Source organism: Crocodylus siamensis, chromosome 4, assembly GCF_052110815.1.
Source record: "Crocodylus siamensis isolate JL-2025a chromosome 4, ASM5211081v1, whole genome shotgun sequence".
Taxonomy (NCBI): domain Eukaryota; kingdom Metazoa; phylum Chordata; order Crocodylia; family Crocodylidae; genus Crocodylus; species Crocodylus siamensis.
The window spans coordinates 104,452,914-104,480,565 of NC_143398.1; the positions used below are offsets into that span (position 1 = coordinate 104,452,914).

Sequence of the window (27,652 nt, forward strand, 5' to 3'; positions counted from 1 at the left end):
ACCCATCTGGGCTTTGGCTGAGCTAGTCTGGATACTGCATTCCAGTCATAGTCATGGCAGCTCATTGCTCTTCCGAGTCTACAAAGCAGAACTAGTCTAGCTCAAGCTCCAGGCTACACCAATCTCGACAGCAAGCTAATTAGCCTATCTACAGTACTGTATGGAGACATTACACTGCTTTCAATTTGGGAGGTAGCATGACAGCAATGTGGCCTGCCACACAATAAGCTTGTAATGAGAACTGTTCTGTCAGTGACAGCGCAAGAATAAATAGCACAATAAATCATCCATGTCCTCCAATAGACCAAACCTACCCATGTTCACTGTTGGTACATTATTATTCAGTTTAAACTGTGCCTTGAATTAATTGACTGAATATATTCTTTAGAGGAAGGCTACATTTGGCTTAAAATTGGAGCACAGAGCTCCTACTGGATTCAACAGGAAAGAGATGTACTTGAAGGCAGAATCTGAACGTTCTGCGAACTGCACATATGTTTGCAGATTTCACTTGTGTCTTAAAACCCGGCATTTAATTTTTTTTCTAGGCACTTACCAACCCTTACTGTACCACCCTGTGGTTTTTCAACAAATAGTGTGGATCTCTGAGAATCATCGCACTTCTCTGTTTCATCTGGAGTTCCTTCAGACCATACTGGTATGCAGAAAAAAAAGGGAAATATTACTTTTCAGCCTGGTTTATTCTCTCCAAAGAACACTTACCTGAATTCATTAATCTCTGTAAATTTATTGCCTCTTCTCTTTAGACCTCCTCAAAAACATAAATAATTGACATCCCATTGTCAGGGATGAGGCTGTTATATTATCTAGAACTCCTTCAGGGATACCACCTCTGTGGTGGAAAATGAGATAACATTGGTTGTGGGGGAGGACTGCAGCATCTGGTACAAATACCGAGAACAACTTGCATTGCACCAGAGATGTGCCTAGAAAGCAGTTGTGGCTGAATATGTGAAAGGGTGGTTCTATATTTCTCAGTAATAAAGTAGAAGGTTTGAAAAAAAATTATACCACTTCAGGGTTAATGCTGGATTGAGCTTCCTAGTTTGTGTTAGAATAATTTCAGGCTGCTACATGGAGATAAAAAAAAGCAATTTGCAATCCTCCAGCACCCCAGGATGCACCACTTTCAGTCCCCCCACCTTCCCCAGAGCAGGGATAGAGTTCAGGTGTCCTGCCTCCTAGCCACATCCCTGCACACTAGCTCTCAAATGGCAAGTCAGAGCTCTGCAAACAAGAGACAGTATTCACTTTTAATGTGTGACTGTTCATAGCACATTCTAACTTTTAACACCTTTTAACACTGCAGAGATTTAGGATAGTCTAAGTGTCATGTCTAACTTCATGCTTGCTCACAAGCAAGACAAGAGTCACCACTTAGTGCTTAATTTGTATAGGTTTCTCTCAATCCTGCAATCACTTGGCAGTGGGTACAACCCCATTGTTCTCATTCACCTGTAAGACAAGGAGGAAGAGGCATGCCTTTGCATTTTGATCTTTCCTTACAGAGACAGTAGAAGGGAGTTTGACTCTCAGCATGTAACAAGGCTACTAGCCCTGTGCACTGGTTGAAGTTCAAGGAGAACTAATTACACCTAAATGTTTCAGGCATACCTTCATGGTTCCATTTCTTGTTGAAGTCAGTGGGAATTTGGAGTCAAAGTGGGCCACCATGACCAGAAAGGAAGCACGTGCAGGGCTTCTAGAGACTTTTCCTCCATGAGACCTTTTACAGTCCCTGGGTGTGGCTTAAACCTGACTTCCAATGGAAACCCATGGAGAGTAAAAAAGAAAACATCTGAGCCACATGCTCCCTTCCTGGTGATAAGGTAAAATATGTGTCTTTTACTCTGAGTTAGAACTTGTGGAGTAAATACTAGCATTATCCCTCCCCAGTGTGGGCTGCTGCAGAGGTGAAGATGAGCACAGCCAGTAAAGCTAGCACTACTACAGACAGGCTGAAATGACACTGTGCAGAACTGCAGGGATAGTGTGTGTCTAGTCCGCTTTGTGCCAGACTCAGAATCCCCCTTTCCCTGGTTCCTCCAGGAAAAAAATGCCTTCTACAGGTTGCTAAATGGGAAAAAAAATAGCACTTATGTCTAGCTTATTCAGTGCCTCTCAAGTTTTGGTCCCATCTTGCCCTGTTGTAGAAATAAACATTCTTCTGAATGAACAGTACTTGTTGTAAAAGACTATTTGTCAAGTGTCAGTATAGTTTTTACACGCTGTAGGGATTATTACTAAAGGAATTGCACTGTCTGACAAAAACTGCCCAAATACCTAACAAATAACTTCATTGATCATGGTTCATTACTCAGCCAGAAAAATGTAATTGAATTGCGGTATCTAATTAAAAGCTAGAACATATTTCAGGAGATCTAAAAATACTAAATGACTGTTTCTAGAGTATATAAAATAATGTTGTTTTCAGTCTTTTGATGCACTCTAGGTGTGGGAGTATCTAGAACCACTGTACTTCTTTTTGTATGTTATTTCTTGCATGCAGACACACACACAGCTACAAATATGTTGTGCATAAAGACAAGTGGGAAATGGTCACTAGAGTGAATACATTATGTAATAATGTCTGACACTTCAGTTCGTAACATGCAGACAGCCGTAATCCTAAAAAAACACAAAATGATACTGAAAGAACAACATTATCAAACAACTTTAAGACAGAAGATCATTTAATTAGTTCTGTACCTTAACCCCTCTCCCCCATATAAACAGCGTTTTCATCATTTCCAAACAGGAAACAAGTTTGGTATGAATCAAGACTGGCAGGGGGCAATTATTCCAGGTAAATCAGTGGTTGAAGTACTAATTCAGCGTTTCCTTTAAGAGACTGCAACCCCTACAACTGCAAAGACAGGGGAGCAGCTTTATCTGCTCAAATGGAAAGAAAAAGGTCACGGTTCCTTAAAAGTTTCCTGCCCTTTTGGCTGGAAGAAGGGGGCAAGAAGGGAGGGCATCACCTGAGCAAAGACCTGGACATAGGGCACATGTAAAGCAATAGCCTTTTGCACATCGCACTCGGGCAAATATACACAGACACACACTCTTGGCTTGATGGAGTCCTCTGTCACTCTCAGTTCAGCAGCTAGTGACCAATTTCCTTTGTTCAAAAGTAATAAAAAATATTATGGTTGAGTGTTGTATGAAAATCTGTAATAAGAATTAAAGGTAAATTAGCTTTAAGGAATAATTCATTAATGATAAATTGCATTATGCTAGGATTGGAATGTTTCATTTTCCTTTTTTTCCATCAAGAAGTCTCACCTGAATCTTTTCTCTGTCCCCGCTGTGTAGTCCCATCTGAAAGGAAAGAGTGATCTGGATGATACCAGTTTGGAGATTAGAACCTGCTTGACCTCAGAAATTATTGCTTCTTTAAAAAAATGTTCCCTCTTCACATGTTGGAGGATTGGAATAAAAATAAAAATAAATACTGGCCATGTCTACATGAGACGCTGACTGTGCAGTTGTTACTGCGCAGCCATTTAGTACTTGTATAAATACATGCTAAATGACTTTGCAGTAACTGGAGTTACTCAAGGAACAGCTGTGTTGTGATGCTGAGGGAGCAGTAGCTCATGATTACTGCACATTAGCATTGCATCGCACTTTCTGCCACATGATACTACCGTGCAGTTGTCACAGGCTACTGCACAGTAAGTGTCACATGTAGATGCGGCCACTATGTAGGACCTTAATCATTGGGAAGTGTATGAATACAGGGATCTGGGAAAGGTATAATAACTAGGACTGAATCTCAAGAAGATGACGCCCTGGTTCATTCATAGTTTATGGCCCTTTTGTAACAAATGAAGATGTAATGTGGAAGGAAGGCACAGATGTTGGAGAGCATGCATTTCTGGCGACTTCCCAAAGCCGGTGGCGTCAGGATCATAAGCTGCTCCTTTGCTCTTGATGGCCTCTTATCAGCCAGTTGACTGATGGCCTGCACTGAAAAATTCAAACCATGTGCCTTCAGTGGGGCAGCAGCACAAGCAAGCAGGCTAGGTAAGATAGTACATAGAAAACTACCACATTTTCTCACAAACTACACACCTTAGAATATAATGTGCACCTTGGTTTTGAAAGGTGGAATGAAGAAAAAAAGAGTTTTCCAGAGTTTTGGTTACACAGAGCAGGGACAGAACCTAATCTTCATCTGACTCACCTACCCTTCCTGCTTAGCTAAAGCCAAGCTCCTGCTAAAGCCTGGAGTCCATGGGTGGATCTGTGATTAGGAAAAAAGTTAAATACTCTCCGGCACTATGAAATAAGAGGAAATAGAGCAGGAGCAACTAGCAGACAGCAAAACTGTGCTAAGAATGGATATTTTTTTGATGAATCATCAAAACCATTAAAAAGAAGACATGATTGTTAGCACCTGTGGAGTGAAGAACATGAGCTATTAAGTCTATGGACTCCATCAGCTCCCTCAAGAATAATACCACAGCTTCTAGACTGTGGCTCAGGCATCAAAGCAGGGTGCTTCTAACTCAGACAGAAAATTAGCTTAATACATATACCCCAATTTTGGGAGGGCTGATTTTGGGGGCAAATGGGTATATTATTGTGAGAAAATATGGTCTTTTAAATTCATAATGGACTTGGCTTAATAGTAATGTTGAAATCTGTTTTAGGTTTAACTCTAGAAAAGCACTCCATATTCATTTATATGAATGCACAACACATACTGAAATGTCACATAAGCCTTCAAAATGGGTTTGAAGAATGGCTGTAGTAGAATCAAAGCTTTACACTGGTCCTCTGCACACAGGTGTATCTTTCTCTGCATTGGTGGAAAACTGCAGAACTGGGCCTTATTTTTTCTAGTGAATGAATAATCATTAATGAATGAATGAATGAGTTAATTAATTAAAACAAAAGCATTATAATAAGCCTAACCTGCTGGTGGAGGACTAACAGAAGAGGTTTCATCTTCATCTGTGAAAAGAAATATCAATTTTTAAAAACTGTGTAAAGAGAAAGAAACCACTGGAGATCATCTGTTTTAGTACAAGCAAATAAAAACTTAAAACCTGCAAAAGAAGGGGAAAAATCATGATTGTCAAATCACTCATAATGGCAACTTCAAACTGATGAATAAAGCTTTGAGTGATTCAGTAGCTGAAATGGTAAACCTTAATGATCCGAGTAAGTTAAAAAAAAGGATGTGAAGATGTAAACTGTGATCTATTATTAAAACATGGATTTATATGGGAGTTGTTGAAGTGATTCCATTTGTTAGATGTAATCCACAATAAATACAAAAAAGCAACAATGAAATCAAGGTCAACCATATATCTGACCTTCTGAAGAAGATGTTGTGTCACTGCTGTTCGCGTCTGCAAGTAAAACGTGTAGCACATACATTCAACATAAATAAACCATTTCATACATTTAAGACATCACACTTTAAAAAACGCCATTATATTTACATTTTGTAACTTCCATATTAGAATATTAATTCAAAATATAAGGGTCAGGCAACTAATTTTTTTTCCATATAAAAGTAAAACTTTAAAATATGGAAGCATAAGTAGACCACTGGGTTTTAATTTTAATAACAATGAATATTTATTATGGTATTAATAAATCATGTCTAATTTAGTAATTGTACTGTTATTTTGAAATCTTAGCCCATATACACTATCATGATTACAAATTTTTAAAAATCTTGGCAAACTGTGAAAATACCATTAAAACTGTAACATTAAAGGCTAGTGATAATCATGATTCTGAAAAAAACCCGTACTGGCAAGATAAAAAGCATTCTCTACAATAGTCCAGGATCTTATTTAGTTAATCTGTTTGAATCTTACATATTGAATTGAACACACTCAGAGCTTTAACTCTTTGGGGAAAATACTGGGCGCATCTACACATGTGCTTTAATTCACATTAGCCTCTTTTAAAGCGCATAAAGGGGCACTTAAAAAAATCATGCTATTTAGTTAATCTGCATTAAAATAGGCTAATGTACATTAAGCGTCACTTAAAAAACACGCTATTTAGTTAATACACATTACAACAGGGTAATGTGTATTTTCGTAGTACCTCACAGTGGAGGTACTAGATTTAATGTATGCATTAAAGCACATTAATAGACATGTAGACGCACCCAGTGGGTTTGTCTACATGAGACATTTACTGTGCAGTAGACTAATTAGCTGTGCAGTAAATGTCTTGGTGTCTACACATGCATCCCTATTAGGCTGGAGTAAACTAATTTACAGGTACCATCCTGCTGTAGAATAAAAAAAACTCCACAGTTGTGCATGTGTAGATGCTGACCTGGTTGGCTGGGGTATTAGGGTGCTTCAGGGCAAGGGGCTGCCTACCGGCTAGCCCCATGCTGAAGCACCCTTGTGCCCTAGCCATTTCTTCTACAGCACATTGAGCTGCGGAGAGCAGCCCCCTGAACCTCCTACCAGCCAGGGCTGCTCTGATCCAGCTCCATGTTCTGCAGGTGCATGTGTAAACATGCATCCAGAAGCAATAAACTCCAGTGTGATAAGTATCACATGAATATGCATGTGTAGACATGCTCAGTGAGTGTTAATATTTTTTAAATGAATGTTAGTAAAAAAATATAATTTTTACCTGTACGCATGTTGAAAAGCTAGAACAAACTAGATATAATTATAGTTTTTATGGCACACAGACATGTTGACAGTTACATAAAGCTGTTCAATGGAAGTTGTCATTTGCAAGTTACTATAAAACTTCAGGTAAGTTCCTAAAAGGTGTGTCTACATGTCACCATATGGTGACATAGTTATGGTGCCATGCTTCAGAACTTCTAAAAGAAAGCACAGAATGGGTGGTTACTGTGTCATATGCATGGCACATGGGTAAATTTCATTGCTATGTCACCATATTGGCATGCTGTACCTGGGGAGCACACCACTACAGCAACGTAGCTGGCAATCACATGTAGACACACATGATCACAACATACTGAGTCACTACATTGCCATAGGGTAATGTGTAAATGTACCCAAAGAAAAGGTAAAAGATTATTACCTGAGGTAAATTGGAGGGAGGGAGAGAGGGGCAGGGGGAAAGGAGTGGAAGTGAACTTTTTTAGAGTAAAATAAATATTTAATTTCTGCCCAGGACTCAAGAGCAACAGTTTAATTATTTATTTCCTTGAATAAAATATTTAAAAAACATTGTTGCTTAATGAAAACATTTGTATCATTTTCTTGCAAAGCTCTGCTCATATGAATAATTCCTCCTAATGTGATTAGTCCAAGTGAATCCAGTGATGTCTATTTTCATGAGTAAAGATTTGCTAGATCGAGGCCACTTTAAATATATAAATTATATGTACTATGAAAATAAATGTTTAAAGAAAGTATCAAAAAGGCATGACATTATTCTTTTGTTTTAGTATAAACATTCTAGTTTTCTTTTTCTTTTTCTTTCCTGGGATGAGTTTAATGATCCCTATTAAACTGTACCTGAAACTTCAGGACTAATTAAACCATCTTAAATTTAGATTGTGTCTATTTTTGTAAACTCCTAGTCAAAGCTAGGTAATTTGAAGGCTGATAAATTCAATCAAGCTACACCTTCATAATACTTTACTTATGTAATTGATATTAAGTTATCAAACTTCTCCTTTTAAAAAAATCCTTTGGGAAAGGATGTTAACAATAAAATGTAGACCTTTCATATAGAGTAAAAGGATTTCCCAACAAAAGTGAACACAACACAAAGATCCTGAGAAGGCGATTTGTTATTCAAAATAAAAGTTTCAAAGATATGCTCAGTAGGACACATCCTGATGCACTCTGAGCACCTGCAACGTCTGTTAACATCAGTAGGGATTGCAGATTCTGGTTTCTAATGGAGACATGATAATAACGAGGTCATGAAAAACCTATTAAAAATTGAATATTGTGCTGATTGATCAGTGATTGGAAGGGATAATTGATTCCAATGCAAGTATGATACCATGTTATATAAGAATTCAAAAGCATATTTCTTCCCCCTCCCCCACCCTTTTTGGTTTTGCAATAATGCCATTGTAGTTGATGAAGGCTGTGAAGAGGAAAAGAATACACTTCTGGCCTGAAAAATATTAATTTATCTCAGTCAGCACAATATGTTGGATGTAGTACATGTTATCTGATGAAAGATAATAATCATGACATAAAAGGAATGATCTGGCTTATTGCCAATCTATTGAAAGACTTGACAAACTAGAAGAACAAAAAAAGAGTTATTTGGTTTGCAAACTGATGATTGTGATGGCAACCTATATTTCTTTCCAAACAAAATGTTAACGCAAACCACACCGTACATATCAAGGCTAGTAAAATGTGATGACAAGGGAAACTATTCTAAAACAGGAAATGTCAGTGGGGCTATTTTGACTGATGAAATTAAAAAACTATCAGTCCATCACCCCTTAAATTTCTAATTTGCAGGATAGGATGGACTAATTATTAAATAAACAGGATGCATGGTTTTATAACAACAATTTATTCATTTTCCATGTGAAAGTGATGGGCTAGTCTATGTTAGAAATACCATCTATTTAAAAATGACAAAGACCCAAAAAAATCAGACCTGGTGGTAGGATTACGATCATTATTTCACTCTCCTTTTCCTCTGTAAGTAAAATTTTAATTGAATATATTTAACAATTTACTGCAGAAGAACTAAATAAGCTGAAACTATCTGGTGCAAATAAGTTGACTCCCTTTATATATTTGACATATTTCTCTTTAGACTTATACTATATTGACTGGCAGAGTACATAATTCAGCACAGGTTTCCTCTCTTTGGTCTATGTTTATCACACATATTTATACTGACTTAACTGAAATATACCATGTATGAATTTACGGCCTTGTGTTGACATGGCATTCACTGAAGATCAAAGTCTTAAATCTTTAATAGGACAAGTTCTGTGGTGGGGAAAAAAACACAATACATTTTGCAAAGGTGTTCATAGAAAACTTCCTCATTTATAATTTGATTTTATTATTTAGGGTCTGAATGCTGACATTGTCAGTGTGTAAAAACCAGCAACAGAGTACTGACTTATTTATGTATTGCTGAGATTAAAGCCTTGGATCCATTTTCTTTCTGTAGGATATATTGCTTTGAAATGGACAATACAATAATAGAGTTGTAATTCTACACTTAGCCACAACTTTAACAATTTTACAATTCTCCAGGAGCACCAAAATTAATCAAAATAAGTATTATATTTATTGTAAATAAAAATGTACCATAGGGCACTTGAAAATACCTGGATCTAGAATAAAATCCTAGCCATAATGAAGTAAGCAGGAGTTTAGCCATTACTTCAACACATCCAAGATTTCTCTCTCACATCAGTATGGTGGTAACTTAGAGGAGCTCATATAAAAACAGCAAAGTGGATAAAGATAAAAGTATCTAACTTTTGCTGTAAGTGAACATGCTGAACTATTCTAATTTAGTTTGGTAAATGGACTTCTAGCATTGCTCTTTAGTGTGCATAGAAATGAGGGAAAGGGGCATTTTATTGTATTATATTCTAATTGTATTACTCTTTTCCCATAAATTTTGCCCTTCATTGTAAGATGCCCTAAGCTTTTCTTTGAGAATGGTGGCATATCAATCCAAAAAGTAAATATGCTAATGACTTAATTTACAAAAAGTAATAAGGCAAAAATATTTCCATATATTACCATGTGATATAGTTCTCCATAAAATTTTGTTAGCTTAGAAGAAATGTTGCTAAAGTAATTAATATAGTTCTTGTGAAAAACATCACACAGCATCAGAACTAGAACAACTGTAAACACCACAGAATAGAAAAGAACCTGGAATTTACCTAAATATTACCTTTAGTATTGATACATGAAAATTTACTTTCAGTGGTCCAATTACATCCTTAACCTTGATTCATAATCCTTATGAACTTTATCAGTGATACATATTAAGTATGTGATGTAGGTATTTAAAAGATGCAAAGGTAGGTCTTGGGGGTGAGTGTTAAGGTTATTAGAAGTTTTAAAATAATGTCAACACTCATTAATTTGAATATATGAATGATCAAATATTCATGGAAATTCCCTGAATACTTCATGCCCAGTCTTGTAAGAAAATATTGTACCTTAAGTCACAGATCTATTTGTGGGGTGGCCTGTATATGCACTCCTTCTTGAAGAGGCAAGGGAGCACAGAATCTGCTTTAGGGGAAGTAATTTGTTACAGCTACTTACTAGATGTAGCATGTTCTCCTCCTGGTGCCAACTCATTTTTGCTGGTCATCAAGTTGTGGGAGTGGTAGAGTCATTTACACTCTACTTCCTCTCTGCCTCCTACTCCTCTCGCACTTGCTTATGTAGTAACAGATCAATGGCTGTGTGGATCCTTCTCTCTCTACTATGTCAGAAGCCATGATACAAAGAGGTTGCATGTGTACACATGGTGGTGCATAATTTTATCTTTTCCACTTTACATCCCCTTTACGCTAACTAAGACCTTTCACAAGTTGACCCATATCTTTCAAACTGAGATCAGTATATTGCTGAAGTTACAATAATTATTTCAGCAAACAATGCTGAATTAAAGTTGGAATTTCCTTCTTTTTCAGTAGAAGACATACTATTCAAGGAACCCTGATGAAACTAGAGGAGAAAATCTGTCATATGCATTTCTTTTATTGAAGGTGCCAGAATTCTCATTGTTCCTAAGGTACAGGATGGAGGGCTAAGTGGATCTTCTGTTGTGTAGCTTCCCTGATTAGCAGGAGATGAAGTCAAGCACTGTGGAGCTAAAGACCTCTACACCTCAGGAGATGTGTCTCTGGAAAAAGTGCCCTAACCTACTCTGCTTCTGTGGTGCATTATTCTCTATGCGGAACCACCTCCTTGCCTAATAATCAGTCCTTACCTATATCTGTCTATTAAAAAGTCTCTTACAAATTTTTAAAAACCCAGGAGTTTTCTTGTGTGAAACTCTGTACATGAACCCTTGACTTCTAATCTTCTAGGACAGGCAGATTAATTAATAGGGATTATGTTTATAATTAAGGTGTTGTCATACTTGCACATCTACCTTTTCCCCCACCCCTGCACTACTCCATATATGAGATTTTGTTTGGTTCTCTCTCTCCTGTTTAGGGCATTACAGCATGATCATTTGTGTATGATAATGTTTTCTCAAAACATTATGCAAAACCCTAAATTCAATTTTCTTAAAATCATTCAGATTCCTAACAAGTAAAAGGATTCACATCATACTTCCCTTTCATACAGTTTCCAAGTAGAGTAATTCTGTTTCTTTTCAGCTTATTTTCATATCCAATAAAATAATTCAGTGTTGTACTTTAACGGAAGGCAATCTTAAATCTATTATGAAAGCAACTACACTGCTTCATAATAGAGCCAAAAAGTAAATGGAATAGATATACAGTATAAATAAATTACATGATACTTTTGTTGAGTGTGGGAACAGTAAGAATTCTGGTTTGTGGAGGAAATTTGGTATGATAAGTCAGTGCCCTGGATTTCAACAGCTATATGATAAACAAGTAAAGAATAGGTTGGGGAATTTGAGAGAACTGAAGGTGCCAGGTACATACAGCAAGTTACACAGTCACGAGTAACTAGGTGCAATGGTAAATCTTGTCCAGTCTGTGCTATGGAACAAACACTTCTTGACCCTCACATGATTTAAGAATAGACATAGGCACACTTAATGTTGTATTTAAAGATGTCATCTCTCAGTCATAGGAAAGTGAAATGAAGTACACAAGAATGTGCATTCTTACATAGTATAAAGTAACAGCAAAACTAAGAGCTGAACTTTTATCTCATTTGTATCACCAAAAATCTAGAGTAACTCCAAAGAAGTTGGTTATGTCATTCTAGACTGATGTAACTGAGAGCCCAATTCAATTTCAAAGCTGGGTGCATTAAGTTACAGTTCCAAAATAGGTGGTTTGGTTTTGAGCATGCTGCGCATTCGTCAGCCCCCACTGATGTTTATGCCAGCTGTTGGGTACTCAGCACTTTGGCAATCTTAACCACTGTACGTAAGTGAAACAGCTGAAGTTTTATTAGCAGGATGAATGGTTGAGTGAAACCTAAAGAAAATACAGAGATGAAACATGCAGATATTTTAGTAGATGGCTGGATGGAACCTAGAGAAAGGATATTGATGAAACATGCAAAAGCTTTAGCAAGCATCTGAATGGCTGGATGGTACCTAAAGAAAGGGATAAGTAAGCTAAGTTTAGATTTGAATGATTATTTCAGCAGTTGAGAAGACAATGGAGACAATATTTAATGCACAAGATGATGCTGCATTAAAAGAAGAAAAGAAAAGAGGAATGGACAGTGGTTCAGTTTAAGATGACATGGTAGTAAATCAAGTGGGACCTTCTGCTGATTCACTTCCTGTTCTGTAAATAAAATGAATACTCAACAGCCAGAGCTCAGTTTTCAATTTTCCCTTAGCATAAATCAGGTATCCATGGAAGCAGAAGTGCTGTACAAAAGTAGAAAATTATTCTTTTCATTTAATGATTTCCAAGGAAATACCTAGAAGAAGAACAAAGATTTTTCCACATGGCAACCCATTTTATTATCCACTGTTCCTACAAGGAGCATAATACAGACAGCTATTTAACATTGGACAGGCAAAAATTACCAGTAATTAGTAAAATTACCAGTACTAGTAAAAGGACAGTTGCACAGATACACAGATTGTTATACTTCATCTTCCTAACATCTACCTCAATGCCTCAGAAATTATTTGGAACTTGTGAAGAAAATGGGTTAGATTTTCTTGATTAGTTACAGGATTCATATACAATGTGACCTCTCAAGACTTGCCATGTGCCAATGGTGACTGATTGTTATAAACACAGTGGCAATTTCCCACACATGAGTACTGTGGAATTCAGAAATTACAGATAGCCCAGTAAAGGATATCACTCAAAAATCCTTGTTTGTCATATTTTAGACTTTTTTTGCTTAATCTATAAAGCCCCCAGTCTAGCTAGGCACGAAATCCTTCTCCTTTCCACATAATTCAGAGAAGGACGTTCTGGATGCATTTTTATAAATGAGTTATGCAAAAGCCTGTTGTTTTCTGGATTTCTTTGAATTTATTTTTGGCAAAGTACCCTTTAAAACCTATATGTTGGGGCAGTCCTTTAAAGATCTAGGTGCGCGGGGAGGCTAGAATCAGAGAACCTCTTCCTGATCCTGTTACTCATGTGCCTGAACCTGCAAAGGGAAGGTTGAAAGTTCCTGGTGCCACACTTCCCACAGCATCCCTTAAACCAGCAGCTCTGCAATCCTGGGCTCACTTCATGCTGGCAAACTTAAAGAGTGCTGAGGGAAGTATGGAATCAGGAACCAGTTCCCTGACACCATGGGGTGTGTGTAGATGAAATGGGGGTCCAAAATTGAAGTGGTGAATACTTCATGCCCAATTTTTAAAAACACTGCTTTAATTTAGGGCCCTTAAATTACCCTGCTGACTTACCTGCCTCTCCAGAAGCAGGGTGGGAAGAGCAAGCTGCCGGTGGGTGGAGAAGTCCCTGGGCTGTGGGGGGGGGGCCTGGTGCTTCCCTCCATGGCAGTGGTGGCCCCGCCACCCCAGGTGGCACCTGCCCACAGGTACCCAGCTTGGGCGGTCCCAGGGGCCACCACAGCTGCAGAGGGAAGCACCAAGCCCCCACGCAGCTCAGACAGGCAGGCTCCAGGGAAAAAAACCCAAAAAGATCAGGCTCCCCGCTCTTCTTGGATGGAACCTGCCTTCCCAGGCTGCTGCCAGGCGGCCTGCAGGGCTTCCTGCAGAGCTGGAGCCCGATGCTTCACTTGTGGCTGGTAGGGCATCAAACTAAAACTCCTGCTTCTACCCTAATCTGGCCCTCTTCAGCAGCCAGGGGGACCTCCATGCTCCCTTGGGGTGCATGCTGTGGGGCTGGATGAGAGCCCAGGGCTGGTTCCTATGTGTATGGGACCAAGAGAAATCTGCCAGTTGCTGCAGTAGTTGTCCTCCTTGCCCCATATATATGGGGAGGGGTGCTGATGTGCAAGGGGTCAGGAGATAGCTGCCACTGCAGAGCTCTACCAGCTCCAGACACTTGAGGACAAGCCCCATGCCCGTGGGACTTATCCATGCAGCCTATGGCTGGCTGAGAGCAATCCTGCTTCTGAGGCAGCTCCTAGCCAGCCCTGGGCTGGGTGGGGATTTCCCCAATCAGCCCAAGGCTGGCTGGGAATTGTTCCCCTTCTGGGGCAGCTCCCATCCAGGTCTGGGCTGGGTGGGGAAATCCTCAAAGAGGCTGGAGCTGGCTAGGAATTGACCCTCCCTGAGGAAGTGAGGAGCTTCCAAGTCCCAACACTGCTCAGCTTCCAGCTCCTGTGGGGAGCCAGGAGCCAAGCAGCGCTGGGATGGGGGCAGGAGAGGGGACATGGAGAGCTACACTGTCTGGGTGCTGCACAGCTTCCAGCTTCTGGGGGGAGCCAGGAGCTGTGTAGAAGCAGGACTGGGGAAATTCCCCATCTCCTGTGGCCCCCTAGTTGGGGCGGACTGGGAGCAAATTTGATCCTGGTCAGCATCTACACATGCACTACTGTGCAGTATGTACTGCACTGTTAGTTTACTACCTGTATTTAAAGGTAGTAGCTAACTGCACAGTAGACTAATTCACTGCACAGCAAATGACTCACACATGTAGTTGCTGATGCCTTACAGTGCAGTAATTAGTCTACTGTGCAGTAAAGTGTCTCATATAAGGCACACCCAGTGAGAAGCCAGATGTTGGGAATCCACCCCCAGTGCCTAGTTTCCACAGCACTAGCAGACGTGAATGGATCTGGGACTTTTATTCCAGATCCCAAAAAGTGTGCATCTTGCCATGTTAGATCTTAAATGTCTGGTATGTCACAATAAGCAGGTTTTTGGGATCTGAGAAAAAAATCCCCAGATCCCATTGAATATTTATATGAACATCTGCCAAGAGCCTTAAAAGAAATGTACACAATGACTGCTTTGTTTCAATTACTTGTGTATTGCTATATTAAGGAAACATCTAGATAATGACAGAAGGCAATCTTTTATTTAACACTACAAAATCTTGATAATTCCCTATTCAATTTTCATTGGAACTTTTATTTAAATGGTTGTTGCCAGATTAAGCAAGATTAGAAATGTATATACTCCTATTTTTAGTTGTTCATTGAAATCCTAAACAATATTTTATATATAAAATTATCCATAGCACTAGACGTAAATAGGTCAGTATCTGGAAAGACAGCTACCCTGCAGCAAACTCCTTTGCTCTTTACTAGCATGAAGCTTTAAAAATACATTTTAAAAATGTGTAAAAAAATAAGCAGTAGCATTTGTAAGGACACTTACCATGGTTTTCTTTTAGTTGAGGAAAATGTTGACTTGTATGCAGAGGGAAAGGTACAATACACATTCAATGCATGAGCAAAATGCTTTTCTGATATCAAAATTCAGGCAGGGGAAACTAACTTCCAGGATGTAAGGCAAAAGCCTTCACCTTGGTTTCTATATGTCTGAAGGGCACAATGCCCCAGAAAAGCATACAAGTTGCTAAGAATGACAAATTTGAGCCCCTTGCACAATATTTTTGCAGACAATAGGTAGTAAAATGCCATGCACTAAAGCTGTGTCCAGCATTTATATTCTGCAAATGATACTTGGACCATTCATTCTTAATATCTGCATTCTTATTTTGTTGACGTTAATGGACACGCTGTGCTGCACACACTTCCCAAATTACCCTGTATACAAGTCTGAGATACCATGTAATATCTTTGTATAAAGGTAATCCATAATTTCCCAACTAAAAGAAACAAAAAAATCAGAATGTATTTTCAAGTTCTTTTGTGATGGGGCAATAAAAAAAAAAAACAACTTTCAAATAATAAATCAATTTTAGGTCAACTGCAAGCAGATCTTAGTCTGATTTAGGCTTTTATCAGGATAAAAATTCCCCAAACTTACACTTGAATGAATCAATAAATTAGATTGTCCATTTCAAAGTGTATTTCAAAGTGAATATAAAATAAAATATATTATATATTATGTTTGATTTTTCTTTCTCATTGAGAGGAATAAAATTTGACCCAATTATCCTAAATATGTCTTCCTGAATGAAGGAATTGACATCTGAGGACCCCATTCCAATCTCAGCTGTGTAGCAAAATACTTACGCATCTTGAAAATGTGGTCTAAGTGAGCGTGTGTGTGTGTGTGTGTGTGTGTGTATGCACATGCATGCACAGCACTTGATTTTTTAAGAACTTTTTTAGAACTACAGGTAGCATTCCGGTTGTTTGTTGGGCCCTAAGTAAGGGCAAATTAAAAATTGTGATGATTTACATACTGAAGAATATATGAAAGTTGGTGGAATTTGTTGACCATTGGTCTACTGCAAAAATAGTGTGTGATACTAAGTTTCTGAGGTAAACCAGAAGCAGCCTGGGATGAAAAAATGGGATCTACCTCATTAAAGAACTACTGATCTAAGTTTCAATCAACACTTTCAGTGTCCTATCCATTCCTACTTGCTGCTCAAACCAATTGTCAGAAAACTGATCCATGAAGAGGGACCTTTTTATCTAACTATTGTTACTAAGAAATACTGCTTATCAAAGGTTAGGGAGTTTCTTACTTGTTTACAGAACTTTTGAAGGAAACTCATAAACAGCATCATTTCCTTGTGCTGAACAAGTCATGCAGAAACAAATAATCCAGGAAACTCCAAACCGTACTAATAAAATATGCTGCAACCAAATGCTAAATCAAAAGGTTCAAACAACCTAGCATCAGCACAGCATTTGATGTTTTCTCTGCTTTTAGCTTTTGAGGTATGCTTGAAGACTCACCTTTAGCCTGTCCAGTTTCACCCTCTTTTGGTGCTTTTTTTTCTGTGTAGGAAGTACAAGCACATTTCTGAGAGAATCTTAAACTAAACAGAAACATTTACATACAAAACATACAACAAATTACATTAACATTTTAGATCAGGACTGTGCAAACATGGTTACTTCTTGGAGCATTAATGATTGTAGAACAGTGGGGCCAAATTCATCTGGTACCATGGGCTTGATGAGTGGTGCAGAGTGGTCAATAGGCCTGAAACAGCATCCAGGGCTGGTTCACAGAGCTGGAGCATTCCCACGGGTCTGGAAATTTGGTGGTGCAATGAGTGGTGGCAGCAGCAATTAACATTGCCACTACCCCCCTGCTGTACCTTGCTCATACCTGTTGTAGATCTACAATTTTTCACAACAATGTTACATATCAAAACACAAGTGTAATATTGTATTTGATGTTACTGGATGATGCACCATTTAAAAGGATTTTCACTGTTCTGTTTTATGGAGACACAATGTCACCTTCTTTGAAAGCAGTGAGTCCTAGACCTTTGCTCTCTTTGGAACTGATACACAAACCTTTGAAGCCAATTTTAAGATTTCACCTATAGAGCGGCCATTTAGCTGTATTTGGAATAAAATGTGCCTAAATAAAATGGTGCATGCACGTTAGTAATAAGATACGTGCATTAGGCCATGTCTACACAAGACACTGACTGTGCAGTTGTCACTACACAGTCATTTAGTACTTGCTAGGGCTGTGTGAAGCTTCAGTCGCTGATTCAATCTGAAGGAGATTCGGCCTGATTTGGTGGCCAAATCTCCAAATCCGAATTGAATCAGGAGACCCATTAACTTCTCTGAATCAAATTGGAAGACTGTGATTCGATTCAGGGAGATTTGGAGAGATTCAACGATTCGGCCATAGATACAGCTTTATATGTTTTTTCTATGTACCTCGAGGTACATTCATGGCTTGTGAATGCTGAGATGGTGGGGCAGATGGAACGTCCCACGGAAGCATGGGGGGATCCCCCATGCACTTGGCAGCGGACCCGGAAGTGGACCAGAAGTACATCCCATCCACTTCTGTGTCCACTATGAAGCATGTGGGCCCCCCCCACTTCCAGCTTGGTGACCAGTGCCTCTTGGGTATGGGGGGGGGCACCTGGGGTCCCTTCACAGCCAATCACTGAGCCAAGGGGGTGGGGGGAGGTCCCCCACATGCTCGGCAGCAGACCTAGAAATGGACTGGAAATTCATAAGCTCCACCTGGTACCTCAAGGTATGTAGAAAAAACATATAAAGTTGTGTCTATGGCCAAATTGCTGAATCCGAATCCGAATTGAATCTTCAGATTCAGCCAAATCGAATTGGGACAGCAATCTGAATCAGCAAATCCCCTGAATTGTGCTGAATCCAAATCGAATACTGCCTGCTTTGCACATCCCTAGTATTTGCATATACAAGTACTAAATGACAGCAGAGTAACTGAAGTTACTGTGCTTACTGTTCAGTAACATTGCCAATGGCTTTTAGGTGACGCTGACTGTGCAGTAGCTTATTACTACTGCACAGTAGCATCACGTCACACTTCGTGCCATGCAATGCTACTGCACAATAGTAACAATCTACTGCGCAGTCAGCATTTTGTGTAGCTGCAGCCTCAGTCTCACATTAGGCACAATGGAGAAACAAATCAAAGTAAAAACAAAGAACAACAAGAAATACATTTTATGGGAATAGGCAGAGCAAAATGGCAAAATTCAATATTTGGAATTGTTCACACCAAAATTCCTGCTCAGTCAAATGCAGTAACAGTCATACATGAAATTAAAGTGCTTCTCCAAATACATGCAGGATTAAATTACCATAAGGGGAAAAAAATTACTGGACACTGTGGGTGGGTCCCCACGTGCAAAGTCATGTGGTTGTAGAGGCACAAATAGTAGTGGCACAAATTTGTGCTGCTGCTTTGTGTCCCATCACATGCCCCTGCACACATGCTTCAGCGCACAACAAATTGTCCTGGGTAGGAGTAGGGGAGGCTGGGGCCAGCAGTCTTCCCTGGTGGCCTGGTGGCATGCTGAAGCAGCAGGGGCAGCATGGAGGCCTGGTCAGAAGCCAGAGCATTGCTGGTCCATAGTCCATCTGTGCTGATGCACACTTGTTTTACTTGCATTGTGTCATTTTTTGTTCCAGTGCTTTTTTTTTGCTACTGGGATTTCCCAATAGCAAATTTTGCAGCACAGTGCATGTTTTCATGTTCCCCACATGTGGCACCACAAACCGTACACCCCTGCATGTGAAGACCCACCCCGTAAGTCTGGAAATTAGTAGCAAAAAATAAAAATGTTATTAGTAGCTTCAGTCTTGGGTATCTCTTCTTGGAAAGGTCTGGTTTTTTAATTTAAACAAAAATAAGTTCTGCATAAAAAGTAAAAGTAGGTGCCATTTGTCATACTACATAAACAAATGAGGCTTTCAAATGGGAACTAAAATAACTATGGTTATTTTGCTCAGTAAAAAGGATGACTGATAACCTGTCATTTCTGTCCTGCTGCTTGAATTTTTGCTTTGGTAGTTTTTTGCATTCTAGAAACTAGAATTGATCTAATGGGTAAATTAAACAAATGCATGGAAAATATATTGATATTTAGATCATTGTATATGTTGTTCAGGCAGGCATGCAAATGAAAAGAGTAAGTGCCTGGGCCCTTTGCCCAGCAAGTTTTCACAAAAGAAAATAGGGCAGCAATGTTCGTAGATATAAATCAATGTTCATAAATTTACTTGATGCTTTATTCAATAACAGCTCAAAATCTCCATCCTCACCCACATTATGAAGCATCTTCAATGGGAAATGAATGGGATTACTTTTGTAGTATGATGCATCTCAGTGTAGAAGAGGATGGTGAGTCCCAAAATGTTATCTTCCCTTATTTTCCACTGTGGCCTGAAATTTATCAGCAGTGCTGAACCCATATCAGTTCTCACTCGAGCAACACTGAGCTTGAGACATTAGAAATTTTTGTGAATGACGTGCATAGGAAATGAAGACAACACCCCTCTGAATTAAGTTCCCTTCTTACTGTTCAGCAACTGTCTATTTTGCAGGGGACGATACACAGAGATGCCATATCACTGTAGCACAACATGGACTCATGCACTTCTGTTAGTACAAACCTAATTCAGTGAGGAGGGCAAATTCTTTACTAACCTGGAGGAGGTGCGCTTTCTGCTTCCGTTTCATTCTCTAAAAATGAGGAAAGAAAGAAAAAAACAGAATTGTTGAATCTGAAGTAAAATGAGTATTTTTCATATATGTAGGGCTGTATTCTAAGTCCTAATGGACTTGGGCACTTGAGTGTGATCCTTTTCTATCTTGCTATAGCCCCTGAAAAACTGTTAACTCAAAAGCTAGGTGGGTCCTCCTCTTCCTCACTGTTCTTTGTGACTTAGTTTTAAGACTAAGATGACAAAAAGTTATAAAACCAGACACAGTCTTAAATTTCTCAAGAACTGAACAGAGTAAGATCTGGCACTTGGTGCAGATCTGGTGAATCCACACACATTTAGCATTGGTTTAAACATTCAAACATAGTTTGAAAAAATCAGCCTGTTTTCATACCTACAGCACACATCATCTTTCCACATATCATCCATCATTTCTGTATGGCAGCTTCTTCACAATACTAACTATCCTATAAATTTACATTTAAAAATGTATTTTGTAGAGCAGGGACACAAATCATGGTAGGGTCCATCTGATACTGCAGATAGAGAATTTCCATATTGCCTCATTATACCATATTTATTTGCATACCACACACACTTTTAACAAAAATTAGTCATCTAAAATTGTCCATAAATGTCTGTGGTTTCAGTACAAGTTGGAGGCACAAAATATTGTCTTTAAAAACCACCAAATGGATTACAGGAGAGAAGTTTTCTGTCAACCATTTCCTGAAAATATTGTTATTGCATTGTCTAAGCTAGTTTTGTCTTAAGCTGTTCTTTTCACATATGTTGAAACACATCTACTTGCTAACATGTCTCTCTCACATGTGCCCAGTTCTGTAACATATTGAATGTAATATACAACCTATAGAGTACAACAGGTTGAGCACATAAATGATGCTACTGTTGTTTGCCATAGTGAATCTCCCTCCATAACACTTTTTGATTAAGAGATCAGTTCCATTCCTCCATTTTATTGTTTGATATGGAATATATAGAAGAAAATATGCTCTTACTAGTTGTATGACATGGTATCAAATTTCCTAACTCATTTCAGACTTCCTTTTGGGATCATAGATAGTCCATCTTGGAAAGAACATAATGAAAAAACCTATATTCATGAGAATATTCTTCACAGTCATTAGAACTCTTTTCAAGAGCTGATCTTTAAAGCAAATTAACATAGCTTATTTCCAAACTATAAATACCTCAGAATACTTATTGGAGATAATATACTAAATTCTAGCTTGAGTTTTTGAGCAAGAGAAAATATAAAAGGTTTAACTGTTCCAATTGTAATAGCAGACATTAAAGTTGGTGCATACCAAGCCCTGTCATGTAACAGGGTATTAACCTTTGGAGCCCTGACCCAGACCAAAACCAGGCACCAAGTTTCAGTTCCCGAAACAGCATGTAAGACTATTTCCCTGCCACTAGCTCTAATTATAACTAAATACATTCTTAAATCCTATTCTTAAAAAAAATTCTAATGTTTAAAAGGGAGAAATAATTTTAGTATGGAGATAAGCTTGAGCCAAATAAGTATGGAGGGATTTATAAACTTTCACTAGTAGAAGCGGTCACTATATTTAATTAGTATAATGAATACATAACAGATGTTATAGCCACTGCCTACAGGGATAGAGACCAGGATTATAAAGCCCAAAGTCACAAACATCTTCCATATAATCTAGACATCAGAGACTCTCCATTAGATGTCAGTAGATATGCAGTTCAAGTAATGAACCTTTATGCAGGTTTAAACCAACTTTTTTTTTCTGGATTTCTTCTGACTCCTTGGGTTCTGTTTTGAGTTTGGCTTTAAACAATTCTTCCGGCTAAAAGCAATACTTATAAGCCCTTTTGCCTGATTTGGGTTAAGAACCATGCGAGGCCAGTCATCATTTCATAGTGGGTGCATCTACACATCGCCCTATGGTGACGTAATGATGCATTACATCGCTGCACAGCATGCTCTGGCAAGTTAGCAATCACAGGGGGTCTACATGTGATTGCCAGTAATGTCTCCATAGCAGTGTGCTCCCTGGTTACAGCATGCCACTATAGTGATACAATGGCAAAATCTAAGTATGTGCCATGCACACGGCACAGTAACCACCCATACTGCATTATGCTTTTGAACTTCCAAAAGGTGATGTGTAGATGCACCCAGTGTGTACTATATTTTAATACAAACAAAATCTCTTGTAACATCTCCCCTTCATGACTACATAGACACTCTTCTCAACCACTGGAAGTAAATTAACACATTTGTGACAATCCCATTTAATATCAAAGCAATATCAGAAAATGACATAATATATATTCAGCTGTTTGACATAAAGAAATTGAGTGCTGCTATCAAGCAATCAGTCATTTCTCCTTGGATCACCAGAAGCAATGTACTACTTGTGGGCTATGGACAACAATTTATAGATCAAAATTCATTTTTCCAGAGTCAGTCCAGGCTCACATGTGATGCCCATACCTTTCAGTGAGTCTAGCTTGAGTTTTGGACTTTATTCTTAAAGCTTTTAGCAGCTTTACCATTAAAATATACCTTATAGGTAACAGACTTTCTGGGTTTGATGTCATAGAATCATAGAAAAGCGGGGTTGGAAGGGACCTCAGGAGGTTATCTAGTGTAATGCAGGGCATTATTTCAAATCTCAAGTATTAATATAATAATATTTCATTGTTTTAAATCTCAAGAATTATTATAAACTGGTATAGGGCTTTTAACATAATACAGACTTTGTCTTATGCATTGAAACATGCAAGAGACGTTGGCTGTAGTCTGAATCTCAAAGAACTAAGATGATTTTTTCTTAAATACTTTGCAAACTGCTGTTGAGAGTCCTCATACAAGAAGAGAGCTAAGAAGAGACGTGTGAGTATAAAGAGAAAGGAACAAGAAAGGAAAGGAGTTCCAAGTATAGGGGAGAGCATAAAAGAAGGTGCGACTCCAAGGGAATCTTTTGGCCATGTGTGACCCCTTTAATGGTCATGGTTGGCCGACAGCTTCATTCCTCAGGACAGCCAGGAAAAACCCATTAATAGCATCCCAGTAGCTTCCACCTCTCCAAAGAATGATAGCCCTTTCTGGCTGACCTCTGGGAAAGAACTGCCAGCCAGGAAAGAGCTCAGCAGGTTCATCCAACAGTTACTGTTGTGTGCGTTCCTGATGAAGCATGCTCACTGGAGTCCCCACATGCCATTCTGAACAAGCCAGTTGCCTTATATGGCCCTCTGTCAGGGCATTATCAGACATCACAGTGGAGAAAGCACTGGCTTGGGCTGACCAGTGCAGTTTTCTACAGCTCCTAAAGAGAAGAAACATTGTTTGGTGAATCATAATGAGCTTGCTGAACTACAGAATCCAGAAGGCTGATGAAACCTCCGGGGATATGATTGAAGAGGTTAGATTCCAGCTGTTTGGAAAGCAAAAAAACCCGTTCCTTAAAAAAGCAGGGTGGTGCACATGGTGGCTGCATGTGCCACCAGAAACCAGAGCCTAGGCAGCCACAGTTCAGCTGCTGGCCAGGTTCTGTGCTGCCAGATCACCGTAGCTGCTGCCGCTGAAGACTCTCAGCAGAAAAGTACCTAAGAGCAAATGAATAAATTGAAAACAATGCTTTTCTTGTTACTAGCTAAGAATGCCAATAAGATGCAATGGGATTGTATCATGGCTTCAGTACTTGTGACAGGCCATCAGTTTGCTGAATGTTTCTTCTATCCAGTAGCTGTGGAATACCTCACTGGGCAACTCAAACCAGAGCTTTATCCACTGCCAGGTTCCTGACAATGCCTTGCCATGTAAGGGCCATGTAAGGCAACTGGGATGTTCATGGCATCTGGGGATTCCAGTGAGCATAAGTGGAAGCTAAAATGAATTTTGCTCCTTGTTGCTGTATCTGCAGCAAAAAATAGCATGCGGAAACAGGGGCTTTGATCCCCTTTCCGGCACCTATTTCAACAAAGCAACATTAACAGAGTCTTAGTAGTACATAGCAGGTAAATTTCCTGGCTTGTTTTGTACTCTGTAGTTTGTCTGTTAGACATGAAAGGTCTAAGACAGCTGACTAGAAACAAGTAGACAGCAAGCAAGGGAGTTAACTTAGCATCACCATGTACAAGGGCTGCTTAGAAAGGATAGTATGTCAAGAAGCATAATTAGCAAATAAAGTGAAAGCACAACTGTTACTTAGATAGACAGTATCTCCAGAAATGCTTTCATGTCTCAGTCATGTCATGAGGAGTATTATGGATTTGATTTGACACAGGATATGAGCACCTAAAGCCAAGACATTTTTATTTTCTGATTTATAATTAAACAAGAGCACACGCAGTCTTGAAAACCAGCAGAGGTTGTAACTTGAATCGCCACCAACAATTTTCAATCAACTATTGGTATCCACATCATAATTAAGATTGCATTCAGTTAATCAGTTAAAATGGAGTTTAAACTCTTCTTATTATTCATTCAGTTAATTAAGTTCAAATAAGTCCCATGAAATCGTTAATGTGCTAAAGTTAGAAACCTCCTTAAGAACCTTGCTAAATCAGGATCTTTATTATTAAAAATTTCAGTTCCCATTTAGGTATTGTCTGCAGTGGGATCAGAACTGCATTATCAAAACCCCATTAAACAGCTGTGGCTAGAGGCTTAAATATAGTGACCTCCAGCAGTTTCCATTGATTGCAACTCCAGCAAGAGGCATAGGGACTCCATGAAACAATCTAATATATTTTAGCCCATTATTTCTTTGGCATGCATCACCTATCGTTCTACTTGAACGTCAATGTAAGGAGCTGTTGTTTCCTTTAAAGCCAGCCTTTGGCCCTGAACTATACTGATCTTGTCAGCAAAGTACCTGGCACTTACAGTTTAAACGACTCCTAGTGACTAAAGACTACTAAGAAGCATTCTGGAAAAGTCTGCTATACAACCCTAGTCATCTCTGGTACTCTGGTGTTAGGTCTGTTATAGATGGGCCAAAGAAGAAAACTGAAGGGGCATATCCAGATGAGCACGGACATGCACACTGCACACGCCAGAGATCCCAGTGTAAAAAAACCCCATGACTTTAAAAAGTGTGGTGGTGCACATGACAGTAGCATGTGCTACCATGAACCAGAGTACGGCCAGCCGGAGCCACACTCCAGCTGCCAGGCAGGCTCCATGCTGTTGGGTTGCTGTGGCTGCAGCCCCCAAAGGCCCTCAGGACCCTGGATAAGCCCAGATGCTGGTCCCAGCTTCCCCTACTCCACCCAGGGATGGTGTGTCAGAAGCCATGTGCCAGAGCACACATGTACAAGCATTTCCCAGGGAATGTTTGTCTGCAGGGACATGCACATTCCCACTTGTGGGGATGTGCCCAAGGGCTGCATCTGCACATGCGATTAATTTGAAACAATATACTCCAAAACAGTTTACGCCGGGCATATCATCTTCGCAAAATTTGAGCTGGGGTGGGGCAGTTTATGCCAGAGACAATCCTGCCTGGCAATGAGGTTGTAGGTCCCTTTGTGTGTCCTGTCAGGTCCCTGTCCCTAGGTGCCAGCTGATGTGGGGCCCAACATGGTGGCAGCTGGTAGCAGGCTCAGTGGGTGGTGGTAGGTTCAAGGAGGTGCCATCTGGTGGCAGCAGGTGGCAGCAGTTGGCAGCAGGCTTGGAGAGTCAGCCCCAGGCTCTGGGCAGCAGCATCGGGTGGCAGAAGGGCTGGCTGGAGCATGAGAGTGCTGAAAATGTGGAGCCATCTGGATAGGTGGCAGGCAGGAGTCAGGACCCCGCTGGATGGGCTGACTCATGCCTGCAATCAGCGTCTACACATGCATTTAATCATAGTTAATTACCCTGCTGTAAGATAGTGTTGTCTTTAACAGTATTATTTTATGCTGGCATTAATTAGTTCAGTGCAGCCTAGCAGTGTAATATGTGTAGACAGAGACACTTTACTCCACAGCTAATTAGTCTTCAGGTTAGTGCACATGTAGATATGCCAAGGTGTCTTAAAAAGAATAGTTTTGCTTACAATTTTTTCCCCTAGGTTAGTGGTTCCCAACATGTTTAGATTGTGGACCGGAAGTGATAGTGGACTGGCAAATTGCAGACCGGCATACTGCAGACCAGAAGTGACTGGCATACTGAGGACCAGCAGCCAACCCTTTCTTATACTGAATATAAAAAGGGTTGGCTGTCGGTCTGCAGTGTGCCAGTCACTTCCAGACTTCCAGTCCAGCAGCCAACCCTCCTGCAGACTGGCAGCAAACCCTCTGCAGCCCGGTACTGAGCCGTGGCCCCAGGGTTAGGAACATTCTGCCCTAGGTGAAGAAGTGACTTTCATAAAGTCTAAGGATACCATTTACCTTTCAAGGACCTAGGATTGCGACATCCAATAGAGGGAGAGGAAATCCCCTCTACAGTCCAAAAGCGCTTATAGGGCTTCTTTGCAGGCTGATAGAGAATAAAGCTAATTTGTTTAGCTTTATGGTGTGTCTGCTCCAACCATATTGCAGTAGTAACTGCAGTAGGAACTGACAGCTCCTTAGGAGCAATAACAGAACTCAGCTTGGAAAGCAGGATAAGTCACCTTCACTTGAAAGGGAAGGGAGTAGTTGTATTACCATGAATCCAGGCGAGAGATCTGTGGCATGCACCAACAGCTTATCAAGGTAACTTACATGTGCTAAAGTGATATGAAGGGGACAGTGACCCTATACTCTTCATCATTCAGACCTGCCAACTTGTCTCAGCCTTGAAAAGATGGATTAAATTCATGGTCATACCCTTCATGGGTCAGACAAATATAACTATTACTCAGGCATTCCTAAAATGCTAACTCCACTAGTCAGATGAAAATAAATAAATTATTCATTTAGGGAAAGATTGTGGTTCTCTGCAACCCGTATGTGGCTATGCTATGTAAAGATCCTCTCGCTGCTAGGCATTGTCTATGTAAGAGCTCAGAATGCCAGCCTCTGTACTCGTGGTTGTAAAATGGCTACAGTGGTGCTTGCTTGGGAGTGGCTTGGTAGAGAAAGACCCCAATTGAACAGAAGGTTAAGCTATGGCTTCTGGGCTTCACCTGCTAGTCAGCTACAGAGTAGCAGGTTGTACTTCTTAAAGTAGTGCATATCACTCTTTATCCCCAAATGCTTAAAAGAATCTGGAAAGCGTTCTAAATCCCTGCAGTGTTTCCCTCAGGGCAATGCAATGCTAGATTAGCCTTATTACAGGAGAGTGACTAAAGCTAACATCTATTCTAGCCCTTTGTAAACCATAAGTTCCTTAAGAAAACTATAAACAAAACGCAGACATCAGGACCTGAATTACATGAGCTCAGATATGGAGGGCTTTATCTAGGGCTTTTGGTCATCCAAAGAGATGGTCCCATTGCTTCCAATGGGACATGTATTCTTGACATTAAGCATGTGTTTTGATAAATTACAACCAGAGTCCTCAGCAGCTTGCAGAATTGAGTGCAATGATC

The 27,652-nt window shown here is 39.7% G+C and overlaps 1 protein-coding gene across 6 annotated transcripts in view; it reads right to left on the bottom strand.

Moving 5' to 3' along the window:
• The window catches only part of MYBPC1 (myosin binding protein C1), a 108,673-nt gene that overhangs the window by 63,251 nt on the left and 17,770 nt on the right, over positions 1-27,652 (bottom strand). For 3 of the 6 annotated variants that reach the window (XM_090043245.1, XM_090043246.1, XM_090043250.1), the window contains exons 2-6: positions 20,140-20,175; positions 16,929-16,970; positions 4,945-4,983; positions 3,307-3,342; positions 557-655 (exon numbers count right to left, since the gene is read on the bottom strand). In XM_090043245.1, the coding sequence (XP_089899371.1) occupies positions 557-655; positions 3,307-3,342; positions 4,945-4,983; positions 16,929-16,970; positions 20,140-20,175 (252 nt within the window). Of the gene's footprint in view, positions 1-556; positions 656-3,306; positions 3,343-4,944; positions 4,984-5,348; positions 5,428-8,619; positions 8,657-16,928; positions 16,971-20,139; positions 20,176-27,652 lie in introns of those variants that run through there. The other 3 variants (XM_090043248.1, XM_090043247.1, XM_090043249.1) reach the window with 3 other exon arrangements.